The 15,412-nt window shown below is 40.2% G+C and overlaps 1 protein-coding gene across 2 annotated transcripts; it reads left to right on the top strand.

Annotated features, from left to right (window-relative positions):
• The first annotated feature begins 302 nt into the window (after positions 1-302).
• TC2N (tandem C2 domains, nuclear) lies at positions 303-15,158 on the top strand. 2 transcript variants are annotated; one of them, XM_058027317.1, is made up of 11 exons: positions 303-369; positions 1,039-1,269; positions 4,555-4,719; positions 6,480-6,571; positions 7,175-7,250; positions 8,406-8,506; positions 9,191-9,307; positions 10,154-10,345; positions 12,185-12,299; positions 12,774-12,973; positions 15,048-15,158. In XM_058027317.1, the coding sequence occupies exons 1-11, from the start codon at positions 303-305 to the stop codon at positions 15,156-15,158; spliced, it is 1,467 nt and encodes a 488-aa protein (XP_057883300.1). The 2 variants fall into 2 exon arrangements, with proteins under 2 accessions (XP_057883300.1, XP_057883301.1); XM_058027318.1 differs by lacking the exon at positions 10,154-10,345.
• The last annotated feature ends 254 nt before the right edge of the window (positions 15,159-15,412 follow it).

Here is a 15,412-nt window from a genome sequence, read left to right as displayed (position 1 = left end):
GGGTCACTGAAAGTATTTGAATGCCATATGTTAAAACCACCTCTTTCCTTGTGCTTTTATATTAAAGTGATTTTTCTCAGTGAGAGAAATCTGATGGTTCTGATCCTTTAATGACTGAAGTAACTTTCTGATTGATCCTGGGACTGTGTATAAAAAGCAACTGCTTATTAAATAGCTGATAATACTGCATTCTGACTTTACTTACTCCCATCTACTATGCTTTGTTTTCTTGTGTTTTTCAGGTCTGATAGCTGCACTGGATCGCTGATTGAGGTCCCCTCTAAATTATAACACTAAAAACAATGGCAACAGAATGTATAAAAACCTGCTGTAAATTGTGTTTCTGCGTGGACGAGGAAAAAAATGATTGTGAGTTCTGACATAATGAGGGTTTAAGGGTTTAATAAATGTTTTGCTACATTAGTGATGAGATGTCCTATTAATAGAATTACTGTGTTACCCCTGATAAATTTGATTTCTCTTACAACATTCAGAATTCTTTCCATACCTCCACTTGGAGATTGAACCCATGCTTGTTAATATTATGAATTGGAACTGAGAAATAACAGTTGTCTCAAGTCTGCTCTTTGCAGTCTAGAATACTGTCCCAAAAAGCCAGCTTTGTTACCCAAGGTTGTGTAAAGTCTTATATATTTCAATTTCAATATTTCAATTTGAATGCTTTTTGGTTTTTTTTTTTTTAACTCTGGGTATTTTTAACTCTCTTAGGGTTTTGTTTGGTGTCTTATTTGTTTGAAGAACTCATCTATGCTACAAGTGTAGCTCTTGTGCAAATTCACTTAAGAAAGTAGCTATAAGTACAGAAGCTTGGGCAACAAAGAGTTTGGATCAGTACAGGTGTAAGGAGGATGAATATCTTTTCCTGATGCTAGTCCTGAATGCTGTAAAACTGAATACTAGCAGCTGTTAAGTAAAGTATCAAGCAGAGATACTATTAAATAGAAGAGATCTGTTCACAGTATTGTTCAAAAATTAATGCACATGTGCACTGTCTGTCTTGCTCTTTATTTTTAGCAGTTTCCATGGTGCAGGAATCTGAAGCAGTAGCTGCAAGCCAGCCAACTATTGTAGAGCAGCCTCCATTGTCTTCTGTGTCAGTGAAGCGTCAAGTTGGCTGTTCTGAGGATTATTTGCTTTCTAAGCTGCCCCTGGATGGCCAGGAGGTACCATTTGTGGTCCCTCCATTCAGAATGGCTTATGTACAGCCAAAGAACCTTCCTGGTATCTCACATGCTGGAGGGATTAAAGGTAAAATACAGACAGTATTGCTGAAATTGTTGTTTAGCTTCTGCTGCACCTTCAATGTTGTTAAGTATTCCTACTGAAAACATGTTTGCAGAACTTTGCTAGAAGCCTGGTCTTGTTTCAAAGAATCATAGATTATGCTGAATTGGAAGGGTCACACAAGGATCATCAAATCCAGCTCCTGGTCCTGCACAGGACACCCCATGAGTCACTCCAGGTGCCTGAGAGCATTGTCCAAACACTTGAGCTCTGCCAGGCTGGTGCTGTGAGGTCCCAGGAGAATAGGGAGCTTGTTTCTTTTCTCTCTGGAAATCCAGAGAGGTTTTGGGAAGAGTGTCATCCAACTGTGAATCTCTCTGATGTTGTGTGAATAAAACTGAATGGGATGATTGCACACCAGTGCTCATATTCAAAAGTAATGGAAGATGCTTAAAGGAAATGGAATCTTTAGAAAGAATTTATTGAGTTTAGTGGAGCCCAGACAGGAAAGACCTAACATATCCCCAGTATCCATATCTCTCAAGTAAAAGGAGGAGGGTGTTCTGGCTGTCATGGTTAATATTCTGGTATGTTTTAACATACTAACACATCTTCCTTTTCAAATTTTGCCAATAGATGGCAGGTGCTACTATCTGGCACAATTTTTTTTCCCTATTGTTTCCTGCTCCTTTTGCTGTTTTTTGAGAGGCCAGGGGGTACAGATCCCCTCTTATGAGGTTTCATATGATACTATTTCTTTTCTGCTTCACAACAGTCTTGTACTTCATCCTCTGTTACTCACATACTCAAACTGCCAAAATGAGGTACATGCAGCTTAGACACAGTGGCATTTTAAAAGAATAGGATTCTGTCTCACTAATGTGAGTTACAGAGCATATGCTACTGTTAGGCTTTTAGTCCTGCCAGGAGATGCAGAGAATTAGGTAAGGGAAAACTTTGGCACAGAGACATACCTGAACAGTTGTTTTCTCTAGGACTGCTTTGCCTCAAGGACATGATAAGCTGGTGGTATGTTCTTAGCCTCATGTGACTTTATTTCCTTTCTGAAGGTGAAAAGCCTAATAATTGAAAGAAGGCAATCATATGTTGCATAACAACTAATTCAGTACTACCTAACTTTTTTGTGTTTGTGGGCTTTTATTCCCACCCTTCCCTCTTCTTCTCCCTAGGTCCCTGCTGTTGCTTCTTTCCTGCTCCTGCAGGGCTGTTACCAAACTTCTTGCCCACCCACTGCTGCATGTACCACTGGCACCATGGCCAGTCAGTGCAGACTGGCCATTCTGTGCCCCATCTTCTCGTGGGCTTCATTTGGCATGCCAGCAGCCATTAACAGGCAGCTGAAGGGTTGGAGGTAGAACATGTGAGGCCCCCTCATCTCTGAGCCTGATCTTCCCAGTTGCCTGCTGTTTCAGTAGCTGCTTGTTGTAAGTTTGTGGTTGGATATGCTATGGAAAAGCAGGACATGCTCCTGATTATCCCCTTTGCTACTGGCTCTGCCTTGCTTAGTCTGATCTCATCCTCAAGATACAGTACAGAGAAGTTCATCAAGGACTTTGAGGCATGGATGTTCTCCAGAGAGAAGGAAGATGTATCTAACAGCCTTTAGGTGAATGTTTTCCTTGTTCATGCTGTTCTTACACAATCTTAACAGTCAGTGACTTGTCTACATTGAGAATTCTGCTTCCTGATAATTTCTGAGGGACCTGATGTACAGAGTGGTCCTTTAGGCTGCAAGCTGTTAGATCTTCTGGCAGGATGACCTGACTCTTGAGCAAATATTTTAAATTTTTGAACAAATAATTGAAAAGTGACTCTTATGTCAAGTAGGCAACTTTCATTTCTCTTTCCAAATATAAATACTAATTTTTTTAAGTATGCAGCTTTAAGCTGCATGAAGTTGTGCTTAAAAATGCAGTGTTTACTTTTTAGGGAGATTCACTAAATAGAGTGAAGTGTGCTGTTGTTCTTTTTTCACGTTAGCCAAAGCACCAGCATACTCAAAAAATGTATTTAGGGTACTATTTTCTTAGACTGTTGTTAAATATCTGTAGAAGTCCAAGTGCTGTTCTCAGTTCCTCACCATTTTCTGTGCATGTCTGGCCATTTTCCTTTAGTGAAACAGGACATGCTCAGTGTTAGCTCTTGGCAACCTTTCTGAAAGCAATTAAGTTCTGGCAGCCTTTCTCTTCAGTGCTCACTGCAGTGAGTCTCATGCTCTCACAGAAGTAAGCTCGCAGGAAGAAGTGCTCCTGGTCTGGAACATTGGATTTTCCATCATCTGCTGTGTAGCAATTCTTTGTGGCCTCACTTTTAGTGTTCATCCTGATTTACATCATGCTCAAGCCCATTTTGCTTGAGTTCTTGCTTTATCACTGCCCCCGTTCCATCTCAGTGTTTAAGTTTTTTACTTTACTAACACATGCAGGAGAGGACTCTTGAGCAGTGGTAGCTTGCCTCTTATGGTGCAACATACCTGCAGAACTGAAGGTACTTTATTGCAGGGTAAAGCATTTTTTAAGAGACAGGTTGAAGTGCAGAGAGGGGAAGTGAAGGAAGCAAATATCAGAGTTTGGCAGAATCCAGGTCATGCCATTCTCTAAAGTGCTGTTACATATGGCTTCTTTTAGTCCAGACAGTAAAGAACACTACAGCAGTGTTCCTCACTGTTTTGCTGACCAAGGCATACATGTTTTTTCTGAAATTATTCTGAGCTGAGTAAAGGGGTGGGATTCAAGCAGTCTCAGATATGTCTACTTATGCCTCAGCCCACAATTCAAGTAATTTTGGGCTAGTGATTTTATCATGGACGGACTTGCCATGGAAAGTAGATAAGGAAACTGCAGTCACAAGCTGCATTATCTTTCTGTACAAGATCTTCCTGAAGATCTAGGGGTCCAGTTAGTTCAGTAAGAACATGCTGGGGGTAGCTAACTAAATAATTTGGAGGTTTTCTGTACACAGAGTGCTACTTTTGCGGTTAACTTCTGTCTTGTTGTCTGTCTTTGAAACCTTCTGTATTTAACTTACTTAGGCATTTACTGCAAAACCCCAAGAGAGAGTATGCATAGTTTTTTATGGCCAATTTAGTTCCAGTGTTTGCTCACACACTGTAGAAACCTGACATAATGCGAATGTGTGTTTTCTTTTTTTTTTTTTCCCCTTTACCCAGAGTAGATAATACTGAAATATTTTGTCCTTTGCCCTGAAGGCACTCTGCCTGCCTTGTGAAGCCAGGCAGCATGTGTTCTGTCTGGAAGTCTTGCATTTGCTGTTTGTTGTGCCTCACAGAGTCAGCCAGAGCCTCGTTTGGCGAGCGGAAGGCAGAGCTGCACGGCGCGTTCCAGTGGCCCAGCTGTGACGTCTACAACCCCTTCTATCTGGAGCATCGCGTCTCGCCTGATCTCATCAGGCGCTGCCCAGCAAAAGCAGATAGCAGGAAATTGTATGGATCAGGTGAGAAGGACCACACCCGTGCTTCTCTGCCTTCCTCCCCTTTTCAGGGTTTATAGGTAAGAGGAGTAAAAGCCATTAGTCTACAGAAGACTTGTTTGGTTATCGCGGTTCTCAAGCTGGTCAGTGTCCTACAGACACTCCTTGGTTGGTGAATCAATCCTCAGAGCCAGCTCTGCTTAATTTTCAGCTGCACTGTTACTTTTTGTCTTTTAGGGGCTTAACAAGGCTTGTATGCATCACACAAAGGTAGAGAAATTGGCAAAGTGAGATATTGCCAATTAGTTGCCTCTGATCCAGACCAGGATGCAGTACTGGAGATTTCAGCTGCCAGCAAGAGGAGTGGGGGAGATGGAAAAAGGCAGCCAGGCAGTATGTTGGGTAGGAGGAGTGCCTGAGGAGTACCTATATGGGAAGAGGAGCAAGCACCAAAAAGCATTCAGGAGCAGATGATAAGAACAGGTGCAGAATGGGGCATGATGCTGTATGCCAACTTTTTTTGCCATTAGCTTTTGAAGCTACAGCAATGTCCCCACTTTTGAGTGTGCAAGAATGAGGGAGGGCTGCGAGACAGTAAAAGTTTAGATAGAAAGTGTTTGGCTACCTAGGTAAAAATTGTCTTCTGTGCTGTTCATTGGTGTATGTGTCCTGTAGTGAATACTGTTCAGACTGGAGTAAATGACTAGCTTGTGATTGCTAAGGCAAACGCATTCAGAAAACTCCAACACTCCAGGAAAGGTCTACGCTCTCCATGAAATTGGAAACTGGCAACAGCTCACATTTTTAAAGATGTTTTATTTAGGATGGTACGGCATTCTTCTTTTCAGCTGGGTGAAAATGTCTCAGTCTGTGTTCTGTTTTAAAAGAATTCTGAATCACCATAGAGACTACATGAAAAGACTATTCCATACATTTTTTAAGAGAACAGAACACATGTAGAATTTTAGCAGCCTTTAACACATATGGTTTTACCAGGCTTTGTAAGCACCTGTGGTGGGAGCCAAATGGGTTTTATTAAACTGTCTTGAACATCTTCCCTTCAGTCCATCATCTCTTTTTCCATTTTTCCTCAAGCAAAGAGAACACTTTACTAATTTTGTCTTAGTAAGTTGAAACACAAGAAAGGTTTTTCTATTGTGTCTAGATTACAGTTCTAAAATTTTTCCTTCAGAGTTTTTTGACAGCTGTTTCAGGACTTAGAACTTTATCCATCTATAAACTATTAAAACAAAACTCTAAACCTAGTTTGTCGCAGCGAGTACGGTGATATTTTTCATGTGTGTTGGTTTAGAACTACAGAATGTATTTATTTGGAAGGTACAAAATTAAATTCTTGAATTTTAACGTGAAGCTCCTTCTCTTCATCTTAAAAAAAGTCTCCACACAAACAAACTGAAAAGTAAACTCATTAATGACTTTCTGAAATTCTACTTATTATTGGTAAACAACATATTTTTATTATTAAAATATTTCTGCATTTTTATATTCTACAGGCAGCTTTCTGTATAAAAATTGACATTTTTTAATTAAAAATTTAATTTTGTGGAAAAGACAGCATCTCTTCACCCCTGCCCCATCCCCATGTTCCTGAAAAACATTACCAGATAACAGCAGATCACACTGCCTTTAAACCATTTTGGTCATTTGTAATCTGTAGGATTGAACAGATAATTTCCAGCGATTAGTGAAAGTTATTCTTAGTTAATTTTTTTCCCTAGCAGTGGTGCTGATGTGATTTTTATTGGGTTTTTTTGTCTTATTAGTTAGTGATTTAAGAGCCAGTGCTTTGGCTGGGCCCCTGGATGTGAGCCGTTCGATGTTTGATCTGAGGAGCCCCCCTCACCGGTTCATCAAGGTGAGTTCCCCTTGCAGCCAGGGTTACACTGAGAACTCAGATTACTCAGTCTGTCTGTCCCTGCTGCATTGTTTCCAGAGTAAACACTGGAGGGCATTGCACTGTACACTGGGAGGACTGGAGGCGAAATTTCAACATCTTTACCAATGTCAAGAGGCTTTTTCCTGGTGTCTCCTGTGACATTTGCTGTTCTGGCCCAGGGGGGCTGTTGAGAAACCCAAGCAGGCAGTTAGGCAGGACAGGACAGACAGCATGTCATGGTTCATCATCTTGTGGTTTTTCCCATCAGCTGAACAGTGCAACAGTGGAAGTTTCCTTTGACACAAAACACTGTGTTTATTTCTTTCATAATAATCATGTCTTACATAGCAATGAAGTTGTGTATATATTCATGAGCAAAAAAAATGTCTGCTGGTCCAATGGGTCCTCTATTAGCTCATTGCAGCAAAATAGTAATTGCATGCTGCTGGATCAAGAAACTAGTAAGGAATCAGGCAATTATTTGAAATGGAGTATTTAGTTTTCATCATTTCTTGTCTGATGGTATAATCTCTGGGTTTTGCACCTGTTGCTCTGAATTGATTCCTTTTTTCCTGTCCCCAGAGATATGATTCAGTCTCCAGTGTACCCAGCAGTTCTTCTTCCAGGAAGGATTCACAAGGCAGCAACAGGAGTCTGGGTAATGTTTTGTTTGTTCACCTTGTAATGAAATATTTCCCTTTGCACATGACACATTAAGCTGTTTCTACTCTGCTGTTGATGTTTTTGTTTGGTTTGGGTTTTTTTTGAGATGAATCTGACTAGGAGATCAGCTGGAGATGACCTGGCAATTTGAAATTAAGAGTTTTGGACTTGCACTGTCTTGTTGTTTGGAGATTGAGCAGATGAGACTTTGAAAAGTTCTCATGCTTTTGAGAAATTCATTCTTGGATTTACTACCCAAGTGAGCTATGAAATCACTGACACCTTGTTAGGATGGAATGCAGCACCAGGTCTCAGGTGTAGTCCTTTGTCATGTATCAGTATTTTTCTGTGTGAGGTGCCTGAAATCTAATATCCATATTATAGTGGTAATTAGACAAGAATGTTGCATGCAAACCCATTATCCTTATTTATGAAAGAATGCTTAAGAAGTGGAGATACAGCAAAATAAACCCTCAAAAATTAATCAAGTCCCCACAAAAGTCACCCTGCTATAAGTCAAAGTTTGACCCAGTCTCCTTCTAAAAGAAGACTGAGGGAATGACCGGGTTCCAGTCATGACAGAGAAATGCTGGATATTAAATGGCTCTTCTGACTTGGAGACAGCATAATAGTAAAATGTTTACTAGACTGGAATTGAAATTTGAGAAAGAGACCAATTTATAAACTTAACAGTGAAAGAGATTAAGGGAAGTGATAGGATATAAATGTGTTCTGAGTGTCTCAAGAACATGTTTTTTTCCCTTTCTTAAAGTTGTTTGAGTATAACACAAGTTATTAAATTCAGTAGAGATAACCCAGGCACATAGTGTGATTCTTGGTATGCTCTCCTGTGCAAGGCCAAGAAGTTGGACTTCTGTGATCCTTAAAGATCCCTTCCAACTCAGGATATTCTATGATTACATTATTCTGTTCCATGAAATGTGAAGGCCTTTAGCCATGCAGAAGGTCAGGTTACTGGACTTGGTGGATATTTTGTACTTGAAATGTAGGTGTTAAAATATTTCAAACTCATTTTGAGAGAAGTTTGTGAAGATAAGCAGTCCACTTACTAATGTGTTCCCTTATTTCTGGAGTGAATTTTTAAGATACTGCATTACTTATAAAAATATGAATTGGCTTTCTTCCATAGATACTATTACGTTATCTGGTGATGAACGAGACTTTGGAAGACTGAATGTGAAGTTGTGTTATGTTTCTTCTGTAGAGCAGATTTGGATCACAATTTTACATGTAAGTAAATATTAATAAGTTGGTTATTTATTCAAATAATGGCTGTTCAATAACCAATGACTATTCTACTATACTTAGTGGTAATTGTCATAAAATTTGTCTCTATGTTACTTCAATAAATACTTTTAGGAAAATAATAAATTGTTTATAAGTGTTATTATAAACAAAGTTCAGTCAAATGTAATACTAGGCATCAAAGCATCTTCTTCCTTTTTTTTTTTTTTTTTTTTTTTTTGTTGCAGTCTCTGTTCTACTGCAGTCAATAAAAATAGTATATATCTCCTTATGTTACTACACATATGTTCAAGTTGTGAATTGAGGAACTACTCAGCACATATTAGAAACCTGAGCTGCTCATAGGCTGGTCCTGCTATGGACATTTTCCTGTGAACATCTGAAGGCAGTAAATGGGAGCAACTGTGGAGGCGCCATTTAAGTGACTCCTGTGATTCTATGGCTTTAAATCTAACAGTTCCTTCAGGGCAGAACCCTAACAGAACTTTGAGGACACATAGCTTCTTGAGGCTTTTATGTCAGTAAATGTGATACTGTTATGGTGGCTGTATGTACTTCCAGAACTGTAAATAATTTTCAGGCAAGGGAACTTTGAGTGGACAGAAACCTTGTAAGTACATCAAATGGTAAGTCTTGCATTGTCTAAACTGACTTTTTTCAATGTTGCAGTGCAAGGACCTGAGCTGGCCTTCTAGCTGTGGGGAAAATCCTCGTATCTGTGTCAAGGGAATTCTCACACTGCCCAAGCCAGTGCCTTTCAAGTCTTCTGCCAAGGAGGCCTGCAATGTAAGTAGAGGCATGCAAAATACTGAGAAATATTTTTCCCCACAAAAAATAAATGGGACAGGTAAATGGATTTTTAAAATAGACCAAACATCCACTCCTGTGCCATATTTGCTGTGGTAACTGTCCAGGTGTGTTTTACTTCTCCCAACTTCTCAAAATCCTATTAAAAGCCTTATTCTACTTCCTCCCCCTGTATCTTCCCTTGCATTGTACTCTTGCCCTCCTTCTCTCACAAGCTGGCAGGACAGATTTGCTCATAGGGCACTGAGCCATGAGCTGCTGGCTGTGGCACCTCTGTGGTGGGGGACCAGAGGAAGGCTGGGCATGCCTGTAGGTGCACACTCATCCCAGGGAAGGGAGCTGAGGTACTGCCTCTCATTTGGCAGGAGACAATTTCACACTTTGTCCCTACAGAAAATAGTAAAAATTGGTCACATGGGACAAGGTTCCTGATAGTAGCAATAAAGGAATATTAAGGGGGTGGAAAGTAAAGCAACATAATGTGAGCCAAAGGTGAAAGAAAAAAAAAGTTAGCTGGAGAGTCTGTATCAAAAGGTTGGAGAATCTGTTACCACAATGTGTGTGTGCTGTTGTAAAGCTCCAGAAGAGATGGCCACAACTTGTTGTGGTAGTGAAAAATAATCCAAGACTTCAACCCTGCCAGGGTGTGACAACACAGGGGTGAGTGTGTCTGGATTTTGCACTCTAAAAGCACACTTTGCCATGGCAACCTAAAGTGGCAGTCAGAAGCAGTGGCTGCAGAGCCAGGATGCCTTGGTTTCTAGGTTTTGGGCTCAGTGGGATTCTCTTAAAATGATAATGTTACTCATCTGTTTTTCTTTCTAGGACATTGAATTTATGGAAACTTTTGTTTTTGCCATTAAACTGCAAAGCCTGCAGGCTGTCAGATTGGTATTTAAAATCCAGACACAGACTCCCAGGAAAAAAACGATTGGGGAATGTTCCTTGGCACTGCGGGAGCTGAGCTCACAGGAGTCCAGTCATTGGCTGGATATATCTCCTCCTTCCAAAGCACCTGTAAGTGCCAATACTGGGAAAGTATCTTCTTATCTCTCCTGGAAGGGGTTGCTGGATATGAAAGTACAATAATTCAGGAGTAAAAACTAGAGGGATTCTTTTTTTTTTTTTCCTTTTTACTCTACTTCCTTGGAGAAAGGCATTTTGATGGGGAAAAAATGCAGACTTTTGAACTCTGCACATAGCTGTTCTGGTCATAAACTGCAGATGTTTCTAGGAAAAGAGCTAGAGCAAGCTCTTCCACACCATGGCTCACAGCTTGAGGGAGGGACATTCTGGGGAAATGTTCAGCAAAGAACACCGGGTAATTGTCTTTTCTGACCAAAAAAGCATCAGAAGATCCTTAGGACTCACAGCAAGAGCTCAGAGCAAATGGAATCTGCTTTTGTTATGGAAGAAAAGTGCTAAGATCTTCAGTGGCCTGAAGCTGCAGAGACAGCCATATATTTAATGTTCAGATTGCATGCTGTGAAGTAATAATTCAGACAGTTCATTTCCATTAGTGTAATAAGAAGCAGGTGGTTTTCACAGTGGGATTTCCTTTCCCCCTACCCTCACTTTGTTTGTTTCTTTTATAGATTGTGTCTAGACATTTGAATTTTCAACAAATTAAACTTGAATTAGCAATTCAAAAGCAAATTTTATTTAAGTGTGTCTGAGTAATAAGAATGATACTCTTGATTTCTAGCATAAGTTACACTTGACATTTTTTAGTTCTAATGTGAATAACCATATTGCTTCAAAAGCAGTAATATAAAGTGACAGAGGGAGCTGGTATCCAAGAGCCCTCCAGACACTGGGATTCATCCCTGTGGTACCCTGTGAGGCAGCAAACTCTACCCTCTCTGCCAATAGAAAACCAAAGCTCAGAGTCAACAAAGTGGCTTCCTCACAGGATTACATAGAAATTTTGTGGCTGAGCTACAAAGAGAATTTGGGTCCCTTTGATGAACTGGGGCCTGACTTTTCTTTATCTAACCTGTTGCTCTCTTGCTTAGTGCATTTTGGTTCATTGAAGTGCAGTAAAACTTGAAGGCAGCAAAGACTAGCAGAGTCCATTTAAATGAAAGCTGTCAGGAAAGGTGACATTGGCCTTTTCCTGCTGCTCTTAGAGTGTTCTGAGGACATTACAGTGTGACAGGAGAGCAAAGAGGATAACTCAGTGTAATTTTGATACTGGCACAAATTCTAAACGCCCCCCCCACCCCGCAAGAATCAGACTGGAGATCTTGATACATCCACTGTGTGAGTGGCAGTGGTGTATGTGTGTGGACATGTAAAACATGAGTACTTCACAGCCCAGGAAACTACACAGTACACAGTCACCCTAAGCACTCATGACATTAAGTGACAGGACCTTCTATCAATGGAAGCCATTGCTTATATCTCCATATTGCAAAATTCAAAAGGGTGGGAGGACAACCCTGAAGGTTTTTGTGTCAGTGGAGCTTAAGTGCTCTCTCACTTCCACGCCCAGATTTAGTAAAGTTGCAAGGGCACATCTGGTTTCCCTTGCATGTGTCTGCTCTTACCACTGCAGAATCTGTACCAGGTGAAAACTGAGGACCAGGTGATTTGGCCAGTATCCCTGGCTGCAGCCCACAAGGGCCACATGTGCACCCCACATGAGCAGCTCATCAGTGGAGCACACAAACTGCAGCTATGACAAGTGCAAGATGCACTTACATCTGCAGGTTCTGTATGCAACACATGCTTATGTTTCTGTCCAGGAAATCCCAGATAGAAATGTGGGAGCCCAACATATGACAAAATTCCTGTGTTTCCTGAGTTTATAAACAACTTAATCCAGATGTTATGGCAACATTCTTCTGCTTGTAGGTGTGCCGTGCAGAACTTCAAATAGGAACTTGTTTTCAAGCAATAAACAGGAGGATACAGTTACAGATTCTTGAAGCACAAAACCTTCCTGTTTCATCTACACCACTGTCTTCAAGTAAGTCACATCAGCTGTTTCATGCCTCCTCTCTGAAATCATTTGTGACAGGTAAATTGCTGCTCAAATGGGTTGGCAATTCATAACATTCTTTACGAACCTCAGACTAACACATTGTGTGGTAGATTTCCATTGCCAAGGCTTGTTTCCCCAGATGTCTTATTTGATTACATTTTGTTTGGTTTGAAGATGTGTGTTTATGTATTTTGGAAGATTGTTATCCCAGTATTAATCCTGACATACAAGAGCATTAGCTTGCACTTGCTGTTTGGATACTGTGTTAATCAGTCCAATATTACTGAACATATTCTGTTTATGTGACTGGTCAGGAAAGCTATTGTAGAGTTCTTTTGGCCAGACTTTTGAGAAATTGTTGCAATTTGAAGCATACATATGGACCTTGTTGGCTCCTTTTTGGATGTGTTGTGAGTAACCCTGTGTGTGTTGTGCCTTTTTCCTTCCCTTTTGTCCTAGATTTCTTTGTGAAAGTTGGAATGTTTACTACAGAAGGGATCATCTATAAAAAGAAGACTCGCCTTCTGAAGTCCACTAATGGCCAAGTGAAGTGGGGAGAAATGATGGTTTTTCCAGTTAGCCAAGCAGAACAAGGAATTAGCTTTCTCATCAAGCTCTACAGCAAAAGTTCAGTGAGAAGAAAACACTTCCTAGGACAGGTCGGTTTCTGCTAAACAGCCCGATACCCTTTACTTAAAATCCAGTTCCACAGGTTACTTGGTATGAATTTTAAAGTACTTTAAATGAGGTGACATATAACAAAATAGTAAATTCTGCTGAATTCTTCTGTATGTAATCCAAGCAAAAATGGTGCTGGGCTCTTAAACATGCACTACCATGAGAATGGGAGTTGGCACTTGATTTTTCTTTCAAAAAGAAATCCTAAGATCAGTTTTGTGTGGAGTATTACTATGTGACAGATTCCTTCCAAGAGATATAGGATCTCCTTGTTGCCTTTATCTTTCTAAAGAAAAACATAGCACCCACAGGAGCTCCATAAGCTACAAGGTCCTGTACTGTAGTATCTCATGGGAAGCATTTGTGTGATCATATTTATTTAACCACCATAAAACTTAGTAGTCTGGTCTCATTGTTCTCTCAATCCTCTTCCCCTGCTTGTTCTAATTTACCATCATCCTGTACTTTCTGTCTCTCTTCTTCTTGATACAGTGAGCCATAGCTGTTCTTAATGCTCTGTGCTTTTCTTGTCTCAGTTAAATGCAGTAGCAGAATTTTAATAAATGCATAAAATAATAATATAGACTTGATTTTGAGACCCCAGCTGTAACATCCCCTGTCAGATGGAGGACTGTGCTGTCCTTAGGTACAAAAAATGGTACTGTCCTATTCTGGTGATGTTTTTTGTGCCTGCTGAAGACATGTAGCTACAGGAGATGCTCATGTGCTATAAGATACAGAAATGATGTGCCAGCAAGAGTTATGTGAATTTCCTCCATTTTTTGTAGCCTCATGTTGCACATGTCTCATCTTCCTGTTGGTGGAATTAGATTTGAAATAGGAAAAGAAAAAAAATTGTTCTTCTTAGCTGTCCTGCCTTGGAGGATGGGGGGTGGAAATAACTGAATATGATTTTACAGTCATCTAGCAATATGTGAGGTAATCTCCATCTGATGAGTTACATTTCATTGTGGATCTTATTTTTAGGAGGAGGAAAACTTGTGCTCCTCACAGGTTTTTTGGCAAAGGTTGTTTCAGCTCATGAAGGCAGACATTGCCACATAACACATGAAGACAAAATACGGCTCAGGGAAAAATGTACTTTGAGCAATTGGCTGGGTAGCTGGAAAAAAATGAATATAGCTGGATCTATTAACTTTGTTCTTCAGAGAATGGTGTTTAATTGGATGCTGTTCTAAGCAGACAATACATAGATTAGGCTGCTTTTACAGGCATGTCTTTAATCATGAGCAAGATGTACATTGAATCTCTGTGGATGAAACATCAGCTGCCTATGGTATTCTGGAAGACATTATTCTCACTTCTTGAGGACTCATGCCCCAGCAGTATAGGCTAAATGTACTTCACGGACAAGGTTTCTCAGAAGTCTTAAAAGGACTCATTCTTGGAAGACTTGAGGAAATAGAGTCCTGTAAATAACGTTACCTACTTACATAAGCAGCATTCTTTTGGCAATGGAGGCTGGTGATAATGTTAAGGGGGAAATTTTCCTACTTGTACTTCATTTCCTCATTTAATGGCCACCATCCACTAACTGTGAATACTGAGAAGAAAAGGACTTTTACTACGTGACTGTGTGCGGCATGGGCATGTTATAACCTCTGTGGAATGCAGGTCTGGCCCTGGCTGTGGGAGTGTGCACTTGGAAATGCTCATGAAAGTGCTGGACAGCTCGTGCCGGATGCTGCCTGGCCTGGAGCCAGCTGTGTCCGACACACAGAGCCGCCCCTGACCCAGCATGAGCGTTTGAGTACAGCAAGGAATGCTCCACTTAAAACATCTTATTAAGTACTGAAACATTAGTATGCACTGGGTTCTCTAAACTGTTTTAGAGGCTAAATTTAAACACAGACTCCAGCTGAAAGCCAAAATGTTAATACTAGCAGAGCTGTATTTGTTGCTGTTATCCTTTGGTCACAGTCTATACATTATATCTTGTCCTACACTTCCTTGGTATTTATTTGGAACTAGTAAATGCTAGGTTTTGTTCTATCAGGTAAACTAATTTTATTTATTTTTTTCTTCTTAATGCAGATCTGGTTAAGTTCTGATAGCAGCAACAGTGAAGCAGTAGAGCAGTGGAAAGATACCATTGCAAATCCTGAAAAAGTTGTTGTTAAATGGTACAGCATTGGCCCATCTTGAAGACTGGAGATGAAATTCAAAACTTCATACGCTGTCTAAAATAGTATAAATTAAAAATAAATATATTGTCTGTGCAAGTTCTTCAGAAGTTCTCCACTGCATCATGCCTCTGTGGAAACAGAAAATTCCCTTTCACCAAGAGAAACACTGGTTAAATACTACTAAAAAGAAGACTTGGGAACTGGAAAAAGTGCTTACTTGATTTTCACAAAATCTGTCTTGAAAAAAAGATGTTTGCCCCTTTTGGATTTCCT

Source organism: Melospiza georgiana, chromosome 6, assembly GCF_028018845.1.
Source record: "Melospiza georgiana isolate bMelGeo1 chromosome 6, bMelGeo1.pri, whole genome shotgun sequence".
NCBI lineage: Eukaryota > Metazoa > Chordata > Aves > Passeriformes > Passerellidae > Melospiza > Melospiza georgiana.
Note: the sequence above shows the minus strand (reverse complement) of the source record. Positions and strands in the feature narration are given on the sequence as shown.